Raw genomic sequence first — 22,844 nt, forward strand, 5'->3', positions numbered from 1 at the left:
GCAAAAATCAGGGAATTCCACATAAGTTCTGTACTTTCGTTGAAAGTATTTAGCCAAGGTTAATTTCTTCGATTTTATAAGTGTTCTATGGTATGTAAGAAGCTAAGATAAGAAAAAGCTGGGTCAGGGGTATACTGGAACTCTGTATTATCTTTTCTACTCTCACATAAGTTTCAAATTATTTCAAAATAGTGCTTTTTAATGGGATAGGAATTTCTGTGGTGGTAAACTCTAATAACACAACATATAAATACTTACATTGGCTGTTGTGTTGCCTTATTCAAAGGTGCATACATCTGTGGAGCTTTATACCATGAATATGTTGTGTAGAATTTATAGTTAATTATACTTTTTTGATCTTGAAAAGTTGGGAGCATATACTTCATCAGGAACCAAATCAAAAAAGCTTTTAATGGTTTTGTTTCTAATAGGAAATCTGCTGTGACTTGTCATTTCTCCTCTTCATCTTTATCAGTAATATAATTCATCTGAAATTGGAGGAATTTGTTGTACTGGTCAATAGGACTGATTTCACAGTATAAAGAACCTAAGAAAAGAATACTAGGGTGATGAGAAATATCACAAATGGGCCACTTCAGCGTCTTTATGGGACACCACTGATGTTACCTTTTTTGTTCTTCATTGCATCCTCATTGTGTTATCATTGTCTTATGTGTATAAATGTACAGTGTGAATCCATGGAGCTACAAAGAGTTCTGCCCTTAATTAAAAATGTGTCCTCTTGTTAGGGGAAAAATACACAGGAAGTTATAATGTAGAGGCCTAAGAACTAAGGTTGAAGAAGATGCGAGGAGCATAGGGGAAGACGTGGCTAATGCAGGTGGGAGGCAGGTCGGCAAGACGTGTCTAAAAATGATGAATCGAATTTTATTAGGAAAGTAGGAGAAGATGTCCCATATATAGAAATAGCAGGTACAAAATTGCAGAAGTGAAAATGCATCTATCGCTTGAAAATGTTTTGATGAGGCAATATAAAAGAACGTTTAGAAGCTCAAGCTCTGGAATCAGCAAGATTCCAGTGCTAGCACTTCTAGCTATATGACCTCAGGCGGCTGACTGAAGCTCCTTGGACCTCAGTTTCCTTATCTGTAACGTGCTAGAATTGGGAGTTAATTATGATACCTACGTGAGGGGCCTATTCTGAGGATTAAATAATATTAGCAATGCGAAGTGCTCAGCATAGTATGTAGCACACATGTTTACTACTTCAACTACCAATTGTTATTCTGCAATATCTTCCTAGAGGAGATGATTTTTGGAGAATGTATAAATAAGAGTTAACCAAGAATAGAAGAACATGTATTGCAGGCAGAAGAACAGTGCATTCAAAGGCACACACATGTGCAATAAGACTGTGTGGGAGGGACGCACACACTGGTGTTGTCGGAGTATAAAGCGTGGGCCACTCGAGGATACTTTATGCTGTGCTAAGATTAGAATTTCTCCTCTACACAACTGACCATCCTTGAATTACTTTAAGAACCTGGAGCATAATGGTGTTTCTTTTTAAGGTGTCCAGGAAGACGGATTTGAAGGGATAAGATTAAAATGGCAGTCTAGTTAGGAGGGTTGAAGGAGTGGCAGTGAGATAAAATCTGGATAACCAAGTGACCATTGGATTCAACAACAAGGAAAATGATGGATACTCTGGCAAGAGTAGACGCACTGAGGGGGTGGGGAGAGAACTGAGACCTGAAAGGATGGAAGACTAGTGGGAAGTGAGTTTAGATAAGCAGCGTAGACGGTAAGCATAGGCAACTCTTTCAAAAAACAAGTTTGAAAAGGGAAGAATAGGGAAGGACACCAGATCAGGAGAAATGTTTGCCTGTCTCTATTTTTATTTCCACTTTTTAAGTCAAGAGTCAGGAAAATAGATCATTCGACACAGTGGAAGGGAAGAAATGGGAAATACTGCGTTGCGGTGTTCCCAGACTGGAGGGAGGAGAGGGGGCAACAGCACACGTACTGTATGTGCTGTCCTCTTCATTTACCCCCTCACGGAGATGAGATCCTTTTCACGTAGGGGTACCTGTTACTGCAGCGTAGTGATAACTTGGTTTTGAGAGCACATCGCCCTCAAGTAATTCAAATTACAGGCAATATGCTATCTCACTTATATATCTGGCATTTATATAAAAGGGTGAAGATACTCATTTTTCATTTGAGAAATTGAAATTCAGAGTGGTTAAGAGATTATAAAAGTGAACAAAAATTTAAATTCACGTCTTACTTTTTTACTGTTTTTATTATACATGGAGTATGCTATCTCCTATGTTTTGTAAATCAAGACAGAGAGGACAATTATGTGGGTGCATTATGTGTGTGTGTGTGTGTGTGTGTGTGTGTGTGTGTGTGTGTTCTGAATTCCCTTTGGTATGGGCTTTTTTCCTATTACTTACTGAATATTCATCTCAATAACAAGAATCAAGGATCTAGTTTACATGGGACTGTAATTTCATCTGAAGTGGAGCAAAAAATGCATTATTTATTATAATGAACATGTTTCTATGACTTAGTAAATTCCCTAATGGAAACAATGTGTCTCAGTTGAATAACACAAGAAAGATATAATATAAAATAGAAGTGTTTGGGACCTAGAAGAAAAAACATACAAAAGCAAAACTGTATTCATTACTACTGTCTCTAAAAAACCATGAACTTCATTAATGGGATTTTAAGGGACAATAATATGAGGAAAACTTATCCCTTCAACATAATTTGGTATTCTAGTTTTTGAATAGTTTTCTTTTCCCCTCTTACTAACTTGTTAGCATTTTCTGCTAGCCTAGCTTTGTTGCAAATATTATTTGTATTCCCCTTCTTAAGGATATTTATAAAAACCTGTAAGATGTTACATTCAGTGTTGTACCAAGAGCACGAAAGTAAACATTTTTGTGCCCATCTTAGGGATGTCGTAAGATGGTGTAAATGCAACAGCCCTTCCTAAGTGCTCTGCTGGCCTCCCAAACAGAGCGACCTCTCAATAGCCCAGTGTGCCAGCTCCTTAAAGAACCTCCCTCCTGTCCCCGTGTCCTTCACGGGCATGCTGTAAGGATGAATGAGTAACAGCTCTGAATCTGTTGAGAGATGTAGAAAAGGAAACACCACATGCCATTAATCAGCTGAAGGTATGAAATTGCTTTGAACATTTTGGGGTGCCAGCTGTCATATAAAAGTGCAGCTTTTTATGGCCCATATGCAAACCAAGAAACCCCAATTTGACTTTGGAAGTACTGGACTTATTAAAGATTGCTGTGGGACGAGGGGAAATCAGTGACTTCAACACTTTTGAAAGGAAACATTATTAAAGAGGACGTCATTGCTCTCTTATATGCACTCATGTGGCTGAACGAATCTTTGCCCAGGATAAAAAAACAAAACGTCCTCCCCCCTACTAAACTCTTCACTGGGTTCAACAGGCTAGTGAGGGAATATTTTTTTATGTTTGTATATCAAGGTTTTATAGTAACACAAGGATATTAATAAAAACCAACATGTTTGATCATTACTCCAGATATCCCATCTGTTTTAACCCAGAAGCTGTGCAGTTCAGGTTGTAAAATCACAGAGGCAAAATAGCAAGAGAAACTTTCTTTAAAAATAGTAGTTTATGCTTTAGGAAGAGACTCAATTCTGAATTACTATGTCGCATCTAGATCCAGAAAAACCAGCAAAAGCCATCATGTAAAGAAATAGAGAATTCAGCCTTAATTTACTCAAGTAACAAAGAGGAACTCCTTTCTCTAGACTGAACATAATATGGTACTTTTCATATATTGACCAGTCAAAAAATATTCTTCAGTTGCATTACCCCATAGATCTATGTACATTTTTCAAGCTAGCATGGACTAGATTTTAAAATGAGAATTTTTCCCCAAGTCCGAATGTTTTTTTAAAATTGTTTTAGAAAAGCACACCAAAAAAGTACAAAAAATTTTATTTAATATAATCCTTCAATTCAGTTAGTGTCGCAGCGTTCAGAAAGGAACTGAAACTGCATAATGTTTGAATATTTTAACAGAAGAAAGCACAGACTGAAATATGGAAGATTTAAGCGATGAGGCAGAGCAGGGTATGTGTCATGCAGAGCAATTACACCCAACTCTCTAGAGAAGCACAAGTAAAGCAAAAGGCTTTCAGCCGCCCGGTGGGTAATGATATCTCGGCAAGACAGATGTTGAGCCATAGAATAGCACTGAGCTTAGATGATTTATATTTTTTAAAGCTCAGGGTTTGAAAATTTTTTCTTTGATTCTAATTTCTTTTTTGAAAATGTGTGTGTTTTTCTAACCATGGGAGTCTGGACTAAGCTATCATTTCATCTATCTGTTGCGACCAGACTTCATGCTCAGTTGAAACCATTTTAAGCTCCTTCCTTTGTACTGTTCTTTACATTAGCTTTTTCAATATTAAGAATAAAATCTTGGAGTTCTCTGACTTATGTTCTTTCCATTCAAAAATCATGATCTTTGAAATAATTTTATGTGGACATTTACAATTACAATTACTATATGTCAGCAGGTCTGCTTTTGTGGTATAGTATAATGATCTTAAATTATTATCCACTTCTTATAGTCCATATTATTCACTCATTTGCATCAAAGTAAATTCAGTCTTGGAAAATCTCTGCTTACATGCAAGGGGAAAGACTTTGGATAAAAGGTAAAATAGTGTTTTATCACATATTAAAGAAATTGTATAGTGGCTTCAAAGTACCATGAAATACTTTCCTTTACCCTGGTTGCCTCCTCCTTCTTCCCTCTCCACACACACACACACACACACACACACACACACACACACACTTTAATCTTGCTCTTTTCTCTTTTTTGTATCTTAGTCACATCATGGATTGGAAAAGGAGAAATGGTCAAGGTTATGGTGATTAATAGCGGTGAAGTAAGAATTAACTGATTTTGCTCAACTGCATCATCTGCCCTTTTTAAAAAACTTTCTTTTTATGGACTATAATATACATATGGAAAGAGGCATGTTGCCGAATTTTTACTAACTGAACACACCCAGCACCCAGATAAAAAAAATAAAATGCCTGTAGGAGCCCTTCCCGTTATTATGCTTCACCTTCACCCCAAGATAGCCACTCTCCTGAGACTAAGCAACATAGATTAATGTTGCCTGCCTTTTAACTTTATATAAATGGAATCATTCAATGTGCTCTCTTTTGTTTTGTCTGGCTACCTTCGCCCAACATTATGTTGTGAAATTCTTATGTTTGGATGTAGTTCATTGATTCAGTGTTTAAATATGCCACAGTGCACTTTTCCATTTAATCGCTGATGGGTACTTGAAAAGGTTACAGTTTGGGACTCTCTCAAATAGCAGTGCTGTGGGTTTGCAAGGGTGTGGCTGTGCGATACATGTACACACATTTCTGTAGGAGTACGCCTAGGATAGGATCCCCTGGCCACTGGATGTGTGTATGTATTAGGTTGGTGCGAAAGTATTTGTGGTTTAAAAGGTTAAAAAGAATTACAAAAATCGCCATTACTTTTGCACCAACCTTTCTTTGCATCAATATGTCTTTCAGTTGATGCTGCTTAACTGTGAACAACAGGAAAGAGCACTTGGCAACAGTTGTTCAGAAGGAGGCCCTATCCTGCTTCTAGAAGATTCCATTTCATGCCTCACCAGTGAGATCTGATATATCTGCCAGTTGAGCAGGCACTCATCTTTCTCTATTTCATTTGGCCCTTCTGCACATCTATGGGGCAACAAGACCTGATGATACTCAAGAAGGGGGTTTGCAAGATCCCAGAGAACCTCCTGAGTCATCAAAAAGAGCTTCTTATTTGCTCTTTGTGCTTTTACATGCAATGATCAACTCATGCTGAATTCTAATTTACTTAATCACAAACAGTTACTGTATTTTTAGCCTCTGGAAGGTGCTATAAAAGTAAATTAAAAATGAAATCTAGCTTCTAAAGATCTTAAAAGCTTTGGGGAATATAAGGAACTCTAGTATAAATTAGAATGAGATGAGTTCTAATATAGTCAAGGTGACTATTTTTTAATACTGGTAACCTACATATGTTAAACATTATATTCTATAATATTTTATTAATACTATAAAATTTTATGTGTAAAATTATTCTAAACATTCATCAGTTAGCTCATCCAAAGCAGATATAAGTTCAGATAAAATGCCAGAGTCAAATTTAGTCTCTTCTCTCTAGGGACACCTATACTCCACACAAACAAATTTATTTATCGATTTATTGTTTATTTATCTGCTTATCTCTCCACCCTTCAGGGTATACCTAAAATCCTTCTTTTTATTTCCCAGTTGTCTGCTGCAGAGTTTAGTTCTGCCACCTGATTAGTATAATTATTTATTCAACAAATATGTGTTTAGCTTACTTTGTGTCAAATATTGTGGCAGGCCTTGGATGTGAAATAATGAACCCTCCCCACCGCCCCCCCAACCCTTGTCAGAGTTACTGTCTCAGGGAAGAGATATAGTGTTCAAGTGGTCAAATGTTATAATTTCAAATAATGCTATGTGGCCACGCAGCAGCCTACCAGTCTGTCTCCTCGTACCTGCCCCTAAAGAAAGGAGAGTCTATGAGACGGATCCTTTCAGGGACTTTGCTTCACCTTTGTGTTTGCACCTTATGTCTCCCTGTTTGGTCCCAAAAAGATGGCTGGTCAGCCAATGACGAGTAAGATTCCCCATGTGGGGGGGGGGGGGAGACAACTCAAGCCAGGCGCAGTCGAGTGGGGACCAACAGGAGAACCCACGGGGTTCATAGAGGTGAGCACAGCCTCAACCTTCCCCAGGCTAAGTAAAGCCTCTGCCTCTGTGGCTACATTCCTTCCCAAAACCTGCAGGGGAAGAGATTCAATGATGTGCTTTCCATCTATTCATATGCATATAGGTTTTGTCCCTTGGGGAAGTACAAACATCCTGAGACTTAGGGTTCTGCTGTCTGCAGGCAAGGGTGATTGGCTTGAATCAGTTTCCTATTATGGTGTATGGGATTCACAGATCTTGAGATTGACAAGCTTTGTCTCCTTTACTTCCCCACCTAAGTAATAAAAGCTACTGCGTGGGCCGATCAGGCGCCCAGCCCAGTCCCTGAGGCTGCAGGTCCCTTGGCCCCTGAACTTAAACTCTATTCATGGCGACTGTCTTTTCTTAACCCTGCGCCGCCCTCCTCGCTCCCCACAACCCTCCTCTTGCTGGACCCGACAATTCTATATGTGGTGAATTTAATAGTGTCCCCCCAAAATTCATGTCCACCCAACACCTCAGAATGGAACTTTATTTGGAAATCAGATTTTTGCAGTTATAATCAAGTAACATCATACAGATTTAGGGTGGCCCTAATTTCAATGGTTGGTGTTTTTTTAAGAGTAGAGAGAGATTCAGACAGAGAGACAGAAACTCACAGGCAAGAAGGCATTGTGGTGACAGCAGCAGATAGCGGAGTGATGCAGCTACAAGCCTAGGACCACCAACGGTGGCTGAAAAGCTTGGAAAAGTCAAGGAAGGATTCTTCCCTAGAGCCTTCAGAAAGAACATGGACCTTCTGGTTCTTTGATTTAGGACTTCTAGCCTCCAGAACACTGAGAGAATATGTTGCTTTTATTTTAAGATACTAATCTTATAATAATTTGTTGAAGCAGTCCTAGGAACCTAGTACAATATGTATTAGATTGAACCATAAGAAATTGCCTATTTTGGACTGCTTTGACCTACACTAACAGCAATTTCATATGGCCCAACCCAATATGCTATGAGCTTGTAAGAGGGAGACTTTGTTGGTCAGAGAAAGCTTTCCTGAGGAATTGCTGGTGGCACTGAAATCAGAAGACCAAGTAGAAGTCAACGCAGAATAAGAGCGAAAGGGGAAGAGTGGAACTCCCAACAGAGGGGCCCGTGTGTGCAAAGGTTCTGAGGCAGAGGGCCCAGACAATTTTGAGGAACTAAAAGAAGGTGACATGACTGGAACGTGGTGTAGGCATAGAGCCAGCTGAGGCTGGACAGATAGGGAAGAGCCAAATCAGACTTTAATGCCAAAAGAGTAAGAGTTTTGTTTTAAGAACAATGGAACACCATTGAAGGGCTTAAGCCAGAAGGTGAGACGATTACTATGACTGCAGAATGGAGAACAGATTCACAGGAGACAAATCAGATGGAGGACCATGGAAGGGAGTATAGGAGCCCAGGTGATATCTTTGACTAGGGAAGCACTGGGCGGTGTGTGTGTGGAGGGGGGAGATCGAAAGGATGGACAAATTGGGAGGTTTTCAGGAAAGAGCCCTTTGTTTTTGTTTTGGTGACATGTCCTGATTAATATACCATTTGCTCTTGTGCCTCTTTGAAGACATTTAATTCTCATAACATACACATACCAGTCCTGATAAATCTAAAACCTTAACTAGTATAGTCATGTGTAGCAGTTCTGCTGCCCAAGAAGTCTCTGGAAATAGAAGTCGCACCTTCATTGTTTGTTTGTTTGTTTCTCCCTTTTTCCTCACCTTGTGCTCCCAGCACTTTCTTTTTATCCTGGCTACGGCAGCTATTTTATTGTCATTATCTGTTTATATAAATATCTATTCATTATAATAAGGGCTCTGTGAGGGCAAGTGCGGTGTGTTAGTTATTTTTCTATCCCCAGAACTTAGGAATGAACTTGGCCTATGGGATTTTATTTATAAGTAACTGCATCAACATATAAATGCATGTGTCAGCAAAGACATGAACTAAATACCTTATTTCTGCTCTGTCTTCTCAGCCTGTCTTTGGCCTCATGTGACTGTCTTTCTTTCTGCTCTGACTTAATTTCCTAACTGCTTTTTCTTGTTCTGTATACTCTACTTACCCTGAGAAATATTTTTCTACTAGTTGTGTAATTAACTTTTGGAAAATAAGTCTCTTCTTCATGAATGTCTTTGTTTATGAATGGAGCCATATTTCTAATTGCCTGCATCTCATGGAGACGCTAGCCATTTTTGTTTTGTGCCTTTGGGAGCTAATATTTTATCACTGTCATCATCATAACTGTCAAATTATTGAGAACATGCTCAGTGTTCCACTGAGGGAGATAGGAAGCCAATGAATACCAGTGGCCCCTTCCCTAAATAAGATAACCACCTAAGACAAAAAATCCAAAGGTGAGCCACAAAATGAAAGAAGACATACAAACAGTTATGGTAAAATATTTATATTATATGAAACAAAAATGTTAAAACAGTTTCTGTAGTGGAATGAGAAAAGAGACACATTTTCTGAACTAGAAATAAGACACATAATCTCACTATGAACTCACAACCAGCTGGACAACTAAGCCACATAATGTATTGAAATTGGGATACTCCTCCAAAATGTAGTCTCGTGTTCTCTCTGCTCAGTTTGGATGTCCCCACATGGGTACAAGGGAAGAGTTGCTACCAATCTTCCTGTTATAACAACTTTCTCAGCCTCTCGTGCTAATCTTTCCACAAACCCAAGACAAATTTTAGTTATCAAGTAAAAGCGTACCCAGATAGGAATAAGATGCTGATGGCTTTTGAAACATGCTTCCCTAACTCCACCAAAAAGGCTGCCTGAATTAGAGGTACTCTTTGAACAGGAGCAGTGAGGTTTGCAGAGCCAGGACAGGAGACAGGATGTGAGAAGGGGGACATGGAGAGATTAATTCTGGTCTGCAGAGAGGTCTGAGAGGAGGGGAATGAATGGTCAAGAGAAGTAAGGAAGGGCCACAAGAGAAGTCAACCTTGGGAGAGGAAACAAAAGGGAGGGAGAAAGTGTGGAAACCATTACCTCATTTTTCAGGTCAGAATTCTGCCAGTCAAATCGATCCTTACTGATGTCTCCTTAGCTCAGCATTGGTTCCGGTTTGTGATGTCAAACCTCAGCTTCTCTGAAACCTGATTTGTAGAAATATAAAAACCATCTTATAGAAAAATACATACATACATACATACTATTTGCATGTAATTTCTTGCAAAGATGTTTTATGGCATGTAATGTAATAATTCCCAAGCATCTTTACAAATAAACAGGAGACTCTTCCTTTATGTACCAATGTATTATTTCCATTTTGAGCTTTTCTTTTTAATCAGAGTAAATGACCAACTTTTCTTGACATTTTTACTCTTTTCAAGTATTACGACTTAGGGTTTTAATTTATTTTTTATTCTTTTGATTTCTAATTCTAGCACACATATTTATAAAAACAAATTTTGTTTTTTAAGTATGTTAGTGATAATAAATAGTTCAACAGAAAATAATGTTCGGTATGGAGTTTATATTTGGGAGTAAAAGAACAAATTTGTCTTCTAAACTTTTTTTCTGGTTTAGTTTTTTGTTTAATTTAGTTTTGTTTTCCTGGTGCTCAGTTTGAATACAGAGATTATATGGCAGGTGACAGACATATACTTGGCAGTTCTTTGCTGCCATCTACTGTTTCCTCATGTAACAACTCATTGTTTCTTTGATTCAAAAATTTCTGATCATCTATGACTGATAGTACTAAAGGGGCTCCTCTTTTCTTCTCTCTATTTTTTTTTTCTTTAGTTAAAGCAAAGTGAAGCAAATGCAGACACCAAAGAAAAGCTCCCTTTGCGCCTTCGAATCTTTGAAAAATTTCCCAACAGACCACAAATGGTGAAAATCTCAAAGCTTCCTTCAGATTTTACAGTTCCTAAAATCAGGTATTAAAGTATTTTTTTAATTGTTTATCTCAAATACCCTGTAAAAGATTCATCTTAAATCTGATTCAGCCCTTCTTTCAAACTCATGTGGGTGCGTTGTTTTTCTATTTTTAAGTTATTATCCATATTTCTCCTCTCTCTACCTCTGTTTTAAAACCATTGACCCCTCTAAACAGTATATTCAGAGCAGTGTCATTTGACAAGTATATTAGCATAGTCAGGAAGGCTGCTTCCCACGGCTCCTTCCAGAGATGCTCCTCAGGGATTTGACTTCCCAGGTAACTAGGGAAGGTGCTTAAGGTTGCAGAGATGGCAGATAAGGCTTCAACCTGAGACCCTCAACCATGTAAGGACAAAATTGACTCAGAGCCCCTTTTATTTTCAAGTCAATAGAGAAGCGCCACTGGCCGGATTTCTGTACTACTGTAACAGCACTGTTTAGAATGCCATGTCTCACTGCAATATAATTTGTCTTCCACTTTTTAAAAGAAGAATCATGGCATTACCCACTCATGCTAATTTGATTTCTACCACCTTGCTTTCCAGTTAAGCCATTGCATAAAAGATGCTGTAAAGCACTTATTTTTAAAAATTAAAGGCAAGTCTTCCCATTATAGCTCAAAAATTACAAATAGAACCAGAATATGAAATATGACTTTTTTAATATAACTAGTTTTAAAACCAGTTCTATGAGGCAGTTATAAAAGTATGAGACTGGATGTGGTGCAAAAATATTTAAAATTCAAATGTAAATATACTTGCATTTCTGATTTAAAAAAATTTTAAACCTGAAAATATGCAGTATGAAAGAGCCATAAACTAGATTCAAGATTAGCGGTTATCTGTAAAGATGTTATTTGAATTCTCACCATGCTTTAGAGATCAGATGAAGTAAGTTCTTTTATTTTCTTTGACTTATTTTGAGTCTTTAATGCAAAATTATCTCTCAAAGATTCTTAAGATGAATGGAAGTTCAGAGAGATGAACTAATTCTTTCAAGTCTTCGAGGGGGGGAAAAAGTATCTTATTACCACAAGAGGATTAAAAAATACCATGAGTTACTGAATATCATTGCTTAAAAGTTATGTTAGGGACATAACAGGAATAACTGAAGATCTAGGAAACTTTCTCGAAATGAATTACTTTGGTAATTAATCTAAACACCACTCTTGGTATGACATGTCTTGTTTTCTAAGAACTTTTGTCACTGCTTTATTGTAGCTTAAACAAGCAATCACAGCGAAATGCTACTCCTTGCTCCATTTCATTAATAACACGTGTTGTATGTATACTTCATTTGCAAAGGGAAAGTTTTATGAAGCAGTTTATTGATCGCCAGCAACAAGACACTTGCTGCCTCTTAAGAAGCCTTCCGTCGGCCTCTTCCTCATCATGTGATCACCCCAAACGGTCTGCAATTGAAGACAACAAATACATTGACCAAAAAGTAAGAATCACTGTCTCAAATAACCAAATTTTTCTTAAACATATGTGTTAGAGAAAAAAACACGTAATTGTGTGGCGGTCCTGAAACCTAACGTCTCAGGAGAATAATGAAAAAAATAATTTTAAAAATAACAATATGTTTAAATTAATGAATTTCAATTTTGCATTTCTATAAGTAAGCGTTTGAGCGGTGCCATGCAGCAGATGTGTGACTTCGAACAGGTCAAGGGCCTCCCCAAATCCTCATTTTCTCACACGCAGAAGGAAGGGTTCTGATCTCTAAGGTTCAGCCCAGGTTTAAAAGTTGCCCACATGTTGCCTTCTGCAGGAAACCGTGCTTATTTCAGTTGTTATGCCAGGGAGAATAACCAGAGCAAGTTTCTCTAAAATCATCCGAAATAACTACCTTTTTTTGAGTGCTTCTCTAGGTATATTATCTTATTCTTGCTCTGATTTTACCTATTTCTTTATCATTTGAAAAGTAGGTAAGGAACCTTTTTCTCATAGTCCACTGTTAGAAAATGACAGATCAATAACAGAATTTATAAAAGAGATTAAAGATTCGAGTTTGCAAAGGCATCTAATTTACTTGCACGTATTTCTCTTTGGAAGCCTTCATTTATTTTTTATTCTTGTAAATCGTTAACTACCCTTTTTCTATTGCTTATAATCAAATACATATTTCTCAATCATCATTTGAAAATAAAATTCCAACTCTACATCCTCCGACATTCTCTATTTCTCCCCACTGTCCCCCCACTCCGTAAGGATTGGACTTTCGAGTACTTTTGCTTTGCTCCTCTCCTACGGTACAGCTTTTCCACCATCCCCTCCTGAAACTTGAACTTCTCCCCCATCACCCCCGACAAATTTCTCTATTCTCTGCTGTAGTTTTAGTGATTTTGTTCCCAGTTACTATAGTGATGATTTCCTTTGCAGTGTGTCTCTTCTTCTTCAAGAACTTTCACTTACTTATTTTCTTGCAATCATCTAGAGATGTTATTCCTCTGTCTTATAGATTCCAAGATTATAGATGGCAAATCTGATGCCAATGTCATTTTTTTTCCCAGTCGAAAGTAATTATTTAGGTTTTTCTTTGGTGGTTGGTTGGTTTTCTGATTTGTTTTAGAAATTTCATTAGACTTTCTTCGTATCTTTAGAGTTCAGAAAATTTACCAGGATATACTTTGCATGTCTTTTATCATTCGAACTGCCCAAACTGGGGAGTCTTTTCAGTTTGCAAACTAAGATTTTTGTCAAGAAATTTTTCATCTATTATTTGTCCAATTGTTACTTTTCCTCCTGCTCTTTTATTCTCCTCCTTTTCCTTATAATTGCCATTTTGCTTTTTTTTTTCTTCTCTGCTCTGAGATATTTGTTCTGCTTGATCTTCTAGACCACTAATTTGGTCTCAACTAAAATCATCCTTTGCTTTTAGATTTTGAGTTTAAAATCATGAAGTGTGTGTTTCTGGGTGCACACACATGCGCATGCAGTACTCTTAAATCTCCTTAAAGTCTTTATCTCCTTTATTATTATTAAGCATGTCACCTTTCTTCTCCACAGTTATATTTCACTCAACACTGTGCACAGTGCAAGGACACAAAAGTTCATGTCAGCCAATAATACAATGAGAGGATAATAATGGCCTACTTTCCTCCAATTAGTCTCAGATGGCATTTTACATAATAGGAACACATATTGTTTATATTTTTTCATTTATTTCAAAGGACTTCAAGCCATACATGTGCAATGAACCCCCAGGCTGGGCTGTGGTTGTAACCAGCTACCTCCAGAAAGAGTGTGGAGAGCTGATATCATTTATGCCCAAAGTGGCAAATCCAGAACATGCTTTTTCTTTTTTTTTTTTTTTTTTTTTTTTAAATCACTGGTAACATTATCCTATTGGAAACACAAAATTGAAATCTTGGCCCGTGAAAATTTATCTTCTCTCTAAAAAGAAACATAAAGTTTCTCACATTTTTGAACAGCATGTTTTAACATAGGTGAGGAAAAAACTGTAAAAGATTCTTGGCAGGTGTGGGGTGGAGTCTAAGGACAATTTGGTGTCCTCTTTTGCGTGCCTGGTGTCATCCCTCCCCAGGCCATCTCTGTGCTGCTTTGCAGTCAGAGACCCTTGAATGCCATTTCTGATTTCATTAGTATCCTTGTATTTTGGGGGCTTTTTTTAAACCTTCTCATTTAACAGTTATCTTTAACTACCAGAAAGTAAGCTAAGAATTATAGTTTTCTTCTGTAGCCTTACACTTGAGCTGCCCTCATAATCTCCTGAAATCTAATGAACTAGCAATACTCTGCTCCTCTGTGGTGGCCAAGTCACGCAAGTACCTAAGAGAGACTAGAATTTTTGAAGCCTGCAGGCAGTGTCAATCTATAAGTTCAGTTGATTGAAACACACAATGCATTATCTTATACAAGGATAATTGTCAATGATGGTTAGGTGGCCCTTTATCCCAGGTAAGACTAGTTGGCCCATATGTAGATTTAATTACAGTTGGAATAATATTGTTTATCCCGTTACAGCCTTCATCATCTGGGTAAATGCTCCAGTTTAGGAAGTGAGATGTAGAGAACGTATTTTCTCTTCATCTCAGGAGCAGCTACCATCTTGTAACTGCAGCAAAAGACTTACCCGTGCTTCCATCCATTCTTAAAGCTTTGACTTTATCTAAGTTGCCAGAATGGTAGACTTTACAATTTCTTTCAGGGTCCACTGTTTACTTTTTTTTGTATAACTATATATTTAATGTTTATTTGGAAGTCAAAGGATATTTATTGAATTTTTTGTTTGTTTTTTAAATTAGTTTCAAGTATACAAAACGACATAGTGATTCAACATTTATGTATTTCACAAAGTGATAAACCCACCTGACACTGGATCCACTGTTTTTGCTTAAGCTCCCATCACTTCCTGGTGTTCTTCATAAATAGTCAGGATTTGTCATCCTTGTTGAGTGCCACTGGGCCAGCGAAACCCAAACCAGAGAATTCCACCTAATGAATTTCAATGGTGAGGATTTGAAGGAAGCAGACACCAAAGACAAAGCAGTCTAGTATTTGTATTTTCACTGTGGCAAGCCTTTTTCACTAGTGTTAAGAAACCCTAAAGCCACTTAAAAACAAAAATACATAAACACACAAAAATCCTGAACAGACCCCTGATAAAGTATTTATCAGGAAATTTTCATTACAATCCCAATTGTAATTTAGAAATGTCAGTAGGTGTCAAGTGGATGGCAAAGTACTTCACTTTATGCGAAAAAATTCTTCCAGCATTTTGCACTACAAATTGAGGTTGTTGTTTTTTTTTCCTCAAAGAGTCCTAAAAATAAAAAGAAAATGAGAAGCTGGCTTATCAGCGATTCCTATAACATAGCAAAGGAATAATAAAATAAAACTTTTCCCTTAATGATTACCAGTAAGGAGAAACTCCACTGAGGGAATCACTTTTCTCTTGCCAGGATAAACACTGAGTCCCCAGGAACCTACAGATCACAAGCTAAGGGGGGGGAAAAAAAACTGACAACAAACGCTGGGGAGTGGGGGTGATTAAGCAATGCAGGAAACATGAAAGCACATGTTTGGCAAGATTTTCTCCTAGTAATTACCTTGGCTTTGAACTATCATAAGTAATTCCCATGGCAACCACACTTTGCAGAGACCATGTTTTTTAAAAATAGCCCTGTTTGATTACCTTTATCACATGGTTTAAAATACCTGTCGTTCTCCCTGTAAACAACAAGCAAACAAAAATGTAAAATCTTTAAGCCATTGTTGTGACCTGCTCAGATCCTAAAGGAAAAAGAAAATGTTTTTTTCCCTCCTCATCTTTAGGACATAAACCTGCCCTTACAGACTCCAAAGAAAACATGTTCCCAAGAGCTGATTCCCACATTCCTTTCTCCTCCCACTCTCCCGCACCTGGAGCCTCTGCAGAGGGTTCCATTTGTTCCTGATTAAAGGATAAACCTGCATATTTTGAGATAAGTTTTTCTAGTTTCCAAGGAAGTCAGTCAATGGTTTTTTACCTATTTTTTCCTCCATATTTTTGAAATTAAACTCTAGGTTTCTTAAGTAGAGTGCTTGTTAAAAAACTGAGACATGAACTTGGCTTTCTAGTAATGCTGGTAATAAAAGCAGCCCACTCAGTCCTCAGAAATGAATCACCTCCTCCAAGTCAACGTAAGTTGCCACCAGTACTTGGATCTGGGCACTCTCACCGTTCTTAGCTGAGGTGTGTGATCTTTCTGCCCTGCTTTCATGGCTGGTGTGCCATTTCTGGGGTCAGTAGAACCTACAATGGTCTGGGGAACATGAGTAAACCTCAGAGTTATATCATCCTGAGACAGATGGAGGGATGAGGGCCGTCTCGGCCACCCTTGTGCCCTCGTACTTCCTAGTACAGTACTGGCACCCATATGATAAAGAACAGTGAGTGTTTCTCCAACAAGAGGGCAATGTCTGCTTTCTCTCTTGTGATCAGCAGACATTTGGTTCTGTCCAAAACATATCTTGAGACATTTGGTCCATACCAAAAAGCCCTAGAAATTTGGCCCTGTCCAAAACCTTGACAGAGACGTTTAGTCTGTATAGTTAATATATATATCGCTCTTTGACAGCATTCTAACGCTGATCCATCTACATCTACCTAACTCCATGTGCCATTACCAGCTATACTACCGAGGCACGAAGAGTGATTGTTGGCAAGAGTCACAACACAATTATTGGACCAATAAAATATGATAGCATTTTTTTATGTTTTAATCCTGTAAATCAAAAGTATAAATAAACTTTATGTGTCCTTGAACCCAGGGACATTTTCTAAGCATGGACATCTTGACAGAACCAAATGCCCCGCAATGCTCTCTTACCTGCCTGCTTTCTACCATGCATATGTTAACAGTAAATTCTGTAATCAGCCTTCACAGTTAATAGGTAACACAGGTACGAGACAAGGAGGAAAGTGGTAAAAGTAATGACTATGTTTTGTTTACCCTTTGCATTTCCGTAAGTCTGCAACATTCACTCAGTCACTCAGCAAATATTTGTGAAACACCTGTTATTCATATGCGCTCCTCTGGGTTGTGGGAATTCAACAGTGAGCAAGATAAGAACTACACCCTCTCGAAGCTTAGAGTCTAATGGAGAGAAACACATGTAAGTGGATGAAAGTAAAAAATATTACAGGAACATGAGACAGGACCTAAGTCCTTTTTACAGGAGAAGGAAGATTGAGCGATATAGGAGAAAGGCTCTCCAGGCAGAGAGGGAGCCATGTGGAAAAGCATGGGAAGCATAACATGTTTGACGTAAACTGATTGTGAGAAGCAGAGTAGAATAGTGATTAAGTGACATAGGTTCCAATCCTCATCTATAAAATAGAGATAATTCTTATTTTTAAGGTTTGTTATGATAATTAAATAATCTGATGTATGTTAAATGCCTAGTATTGCACCTGGCATAGCATATGTTATGTGCCTGATAAGAAAGGTTACTGATAGTAAACCAAACCACAAAGTCAGACTCAGCAAATAGACATATTCATCAATCAAGACAAATGACTTTTACTTAAACAAGTTAACCTTCACATGGAACAGTCCAATTGAGCACAATATATTAAGTACTGATTCTTTTCCTTATTGTCCATGAGTTTGATTTTTTTTTTTGGAGTCTGATTTGTAATATTTCAGTTACTACCCCCATCACCAACCTAGTGTCTCAGACTTTCAAGAAGTAAATTAAATGGTTCTGGAAAGATTTACTCTTCACAAAGCTTTGTTGATTGCCATACAGCATTTCGTAATTTTCTATGTGATTATAGAGTATTTGGTGATTTGTTCCGGTAAGTCCAGACATAGCAAGTCATTCAGCATAATCTCGAATTTCCAGGATGAACAGTTACTCACTTAAAAAAAAAGAAAAAGGAGAGAACAACCTATTTGCATCTTTAGGGCTTTTGTTTACTCTATGAAAGATTTTTCTAAAGTAATAGCTTAGCATCTTAGCAATGCCACTCAAGATGTTTCTCTAGAAGAAGAGTGGGAAATTACACGATACTACAGCCTGAGGGGCTGTACTACTGTGAAGATATAAGGTAGTGTGGTCCAGGGGAGGGAAGAAGTGTTCATCAGACCAAATATGAAAACCCTATGCACTTCTCTTTTTAGCATAAAAACGCTTTTAGTAGATCATTGAATACCCATGTATTCACAATAATGGAAAGGAAACAGAAAGATACATAAAAGCAGATTTTCCTGCTTTCAACTAATATGAGAGTAGGAATACCCTATCAGTGATATATATTTTATATATATACATTTTTCTTTTTGTAGAACCTTTAACTGTGTCATCATTTTTAGGTTGGGGCGATATGTAATTTGTTTGCATTCATTAGGTATACATTAATTGAAGGTCAAAGTAAATCAGTCTAGGATTAAGCATCTTTTATAGGTAATATGGAAGGTTTTTAATAAAGAGTTTTTAGTACTGTCTCCAAAACAGGTTTGAGAGAGCCGAGGTTACAGCTAAACCTATCTTTGAAATTTACATTTGGCTCTACTTTTTAAACATTCTTCTCTTTTGAGTATAGTTTCACTTACAAGTTTTATTTTCTATTAAATGATATGCCAGTTTCAGGGTGTTGTGGTTGCTCCTGATGGTGGTCTTGTTATTTGGACCTGAAGTTCAAATACAACTGAATCATAATTGGAGACCAAGGACTGCCCCCTTGTATTAGAATGCATGGATGTTAAATTCACAAACATCTACATGGTTAAAAGAATCTGGCATTTTCTCCCACAGTCATAAATTCCCTCATTATTTTAAATCTCTGCATATTTTCAATATTTGCTTTTCTATTTATATGAGTTATAACCATAATCATTTTATCTTTTACTTCTATAATTATATTTATCTAGTATGTACTATAGTTTATTACCAGTAAGCATTGTATATTAAACACATCTAATTTTCTTCAATAATTGAAGATACTGCTTTTCCCTCATTCTTAGCATCATCAGTTTCATTATACTAGTCTAGGTGATGTAAGGTGTTGAAGATTTTACCAAATCTACGATGAGACAGGCTACTACTTTAGTGATTAAAGCACTGTCACAAAATTCAAGTACAAAGATGTCAAGACAATTAAGTTTCCAATCATTTAGTTTCTAGCTGGACAATATTTTCCTATATATCAAGTGAATTGATACATTTTAAAATAAGCAGTCCTCCTTTGTAATTTTTTTTAAAACTTATGGGGGTGACAATAATTTTTATGTGATTTACATTTGTTATTTCAAGGATTCACCTCATAAGAAAAAAAACATAGTACAGAAATTTAATTTACTATTAAGAAATTTATCCATTCTTTAAATATATTTAAAGAACGAACTATACACAGTGGTAGACAACAGAGGAAAATGTAGTAGACAAGAAATACACCATCCTTATCATGTAATGCTCATGATCTAGTGGAATTCACAGAAAGATCAAAAGATGTGTCACACACAGATCAGTGATCAATGGGTGCAGAATGCCATGGAGACCAAAGGAAGAGGGAAGATTTTGGGGGGGAGGGGTGTATGTGTACACATACATATTTGTATATAATTTAACTTTTATTCCTGGTGTTTTTCAGGATTCAGAATAATGTTGAAATAAGTTAAAATCAGAAATGTTGTCTCATTATCTAAAACTCCCTTTTTCACAAAATTCACATTCTGAGACATATTTAAAGCTTCATAATATGATATTATAATGGCATTGACCTTTATATATATACATATATATATATATATATGTATATGTATATATATCTGTTTTAATCTTGCTGCCACCTACACTGATCAGCTTTTTAAATCTTTCTAAGCATAATGTTAATTCCATAAAATGTTTATTTTATAAAAACATCTTGCCATACACATGAGCTGTCATATGCACTTTGAGATTAATTTTCAGTTCACAGGTGCATGAAAAATTCAAATACAGATAAATGAGGTACCACTATCAACCCATGTAATTTTAAGTAATTGCTTATTTTCAATTACTGTATTTTATGTGGGAGACTTATTCAATCAAGTGGCTCATTACAATAATTACATTACACCTTTCCAGCAGAAATGACATTCATCAAGCCCTGCTCATCAGACCATGATTTTGTGCATTATGATCATATGTTGTTATAAACACTTTCCCATTATTATAAATCTGTTAATATTCTCAAAGTGAGAAAAGAAAAATAGGGCCTCTCAAACTTTTTTCCCAGTTAGAAACAGAAATGTATTGTTAACAATTCCAAGTCAAAAAGTTAGTTGAATACTTATATTTGTGGTTTTCGTTCTCAAATAAATATTAATGGCTTCATTTTGAAGTAGAGTGAAAATACGCTTCTTTAGATATAAGCATGGCAGCATCCCAAAGGAATTTAATATTCCCTGATAGGGCTGTAGTTACACTCAGGTGATTGAATAAATTGAATTAGTATTCTTGTTAATTAAAAGTTGTGATGGATCCCTGATTTTAAGGAATCAGTAAATGTAAACTATAAATACTTATAACCATACTGTGTTTAAAGTGTTAGAAAAGTTCACTGATCTTTTTTAATATTTCAGGGTTTTTATTCTGAAAATCATTTTATATATATAGAACAAATAAAAAGGTTAGCTAGTTTAGATTTTGCATTATGATTTGGGATAAGTAAGAGCTTATTATATGTGTAAACAAAATCTTTCAAGTCTAGCAGACAATGTTTTATTATCGTACACTCGTAGTTTGGAATATGCTTTTTTTAAACTGTTAAGCCTAGTAACATTTCACATAGACATCATGATGTAATGAAAAGATTTGAACACTGAAGCTGCACAACCCAGAAGCTGCATCGTTCTGCAATTTATTGTGTGGGTAACCTTAGACAACCTAATTTCTGTGAACCTCACATTTCTCATCTGTAGAAAAGAGATAATAATACCTACCTATGAAGATTAATTTGAAGATTAAGTTTAAAAATATGTGTATAATACCTCAACACTACATCAATGAGCCATGGAAATGAATAAGGATTTAGGGGATTTGAAAAATATAGTTTACCAGCGTCATGCAATGGTCATTTATACAATTCTCCATCAATGACTAGTGATTAGACATGCTGATGCAAGAACACATGAATGATTTATAAAACATGACCACTTATTGTACCACAAAGGAATTTTTAATATAAACTAAATTAATGTCCTGGAGAAGACATTATTTGACCAAAATGTAGTAAAATTGGAAGCCACATAATAACCACAAAAGGCACCCACACATTTGAAAAATTTAAAACCACTTCTAAATAACTTAGGGAATATAGGAGAAAACACAATGGAAATTAAAAGTATCTGAACTGAGAAACAATGACCATAATATGTATGAAACTTGTGAGAAGTAATTAAAGGTGTTTTTAGAGGAAAAATTATAGCGTTGAATGCATATTTAGTAAATGGATAGGGCTGACATTAATCTTCCAAGTATTCAACTCAAATAGTTAGAAAAATAACAACCAAGAAAAGACTAAGACAGCAGAAGGAAAAAAAATTATAAAGATAAAAGTAAATATTAATCAAATGGGGGGAGCAATAAATAATATCAATAAAGCTAAAATTTTGTTCTTTGAAAAGAGTAATAAAAGTGATACATTTGCATCAAAATTCAACAAGAAAAATTAAGGAGGCTTCTGGAAAGATGATAGAGACATTGACATCGTTTTTAATCTCCTTGAAAATAAAAAGAATATTAGATAACAAATGCAAAAGTCCACAGACAACATTTACAACAAAACTGGGTAATCCTCAAACCCTAAAATAAATGCAGGTGCAGAGAAACCAATCGCTACATGATTTACATGATGTCTTAGTCTGTTTAAGTTGCTATAACAAAATGCCATAGACTGGATGGCGTAAACAATAAACATTTATTTCTCACAATTCTGGAGGCTAGGAAGTCTAAGACCAAGGTAGCAGTAGTTTCAGTGTCTGCTTCCTCTTTCTGGTTCACAGATGTCTGCCTTCTCACTGTGTCCTCACATGGCAGAAGAAGGGCTTTGGTCTGTTACTCTTCTTCTAAGGGCACTAATCCCATCGTGGCGGCTCTATCCTCAAGACCTTGTCTAAACTTAATTGCCTTCCAAAGACCCCATCTTCTAATACCATCATATTGAGGGTTAGGCTTCAACATACAAATCTGGGGGGAACACAAATATTTAGTCAATAACACATGGTATCAGTGCCTGTGGAAAAGAAGCCAAAGTGAGTTACAAGACACCTAATGTTGCTGGGAACAGGAGTACACCCTCTTAGCTCCACAGTGAAGAAAAACATCCAGAAGTTGGATCAAAATTGAACAGATCAATGATGAGAGTGATAGAGGAAAAGGCAGATCTTGATAAAATCGGTGGTGTTAGAGGGGAATGGGCCAGAAAATCCCAGAAAAAAAAAAAAAAAAAAAGACTGCTGTATTTGATTACTGTATTAAAATAACAGAAGAAGCAGCTCTGAAGTTAGAAAAGGAATACTGAACTATTAAAGAAAAAAAGAATTTTGTATAAAAATGAGCAACAGAAAATTGTCAAAGTCAAGTTCCCTACAGATGTTATAAGAAAACAAGAAAAAGGAAGAGAGTAGTTTTCCTATAGATAGTGAAAG

General features: G+C 36.5%; 1 protein-coding gene across 5 annotated transcripts in view; it reads left to right on the top strand.

Moving 5' to 3' along the window:
* NALCN (sodium leak channel, non-selective) overlaps positions 1 to 22,844 on the top strand; it is a 294,980-nt gene that overhangs the window by 200,597 nt on the left and 71,539 nt on the right. For all 5 annotated transcript variants that reach the window (XM_074329501.2, XM_074329500.2, XM_074329499.2 and 2 more), the window contains 2 exons: positions 10,565 to 10,701; positions 12,007 to 12,148. In XM_074329501.2, the coding sequence (XP_074185602.1) occupies positions 10,565 to 10,701; positions 12,007 to 12,148 (279 nt within the window). The remainder of the gene's footprint in view (positions 1 to 10,564; positions 10,702 to 12,006; positions 12,149 to 22,844) is intronic.

Source organism: Rhinolophus sinicus, chromosome 16 (genome assembly GCF_057876585.1).
Source record: "Rhinolophus sinicus isolate RSI-liver-muscle chromosome 16, RSI-T2T, whole genome shotgun sequence".
In the NCBI taxonomy this organism is placed as follows: domain Eukaryota; kingdom Metazoa; phylum Chordata; class Mammalia; order Chiroptera; family Rhinolophidae; genus Rhinolophus; species Rhinolophus sinicus.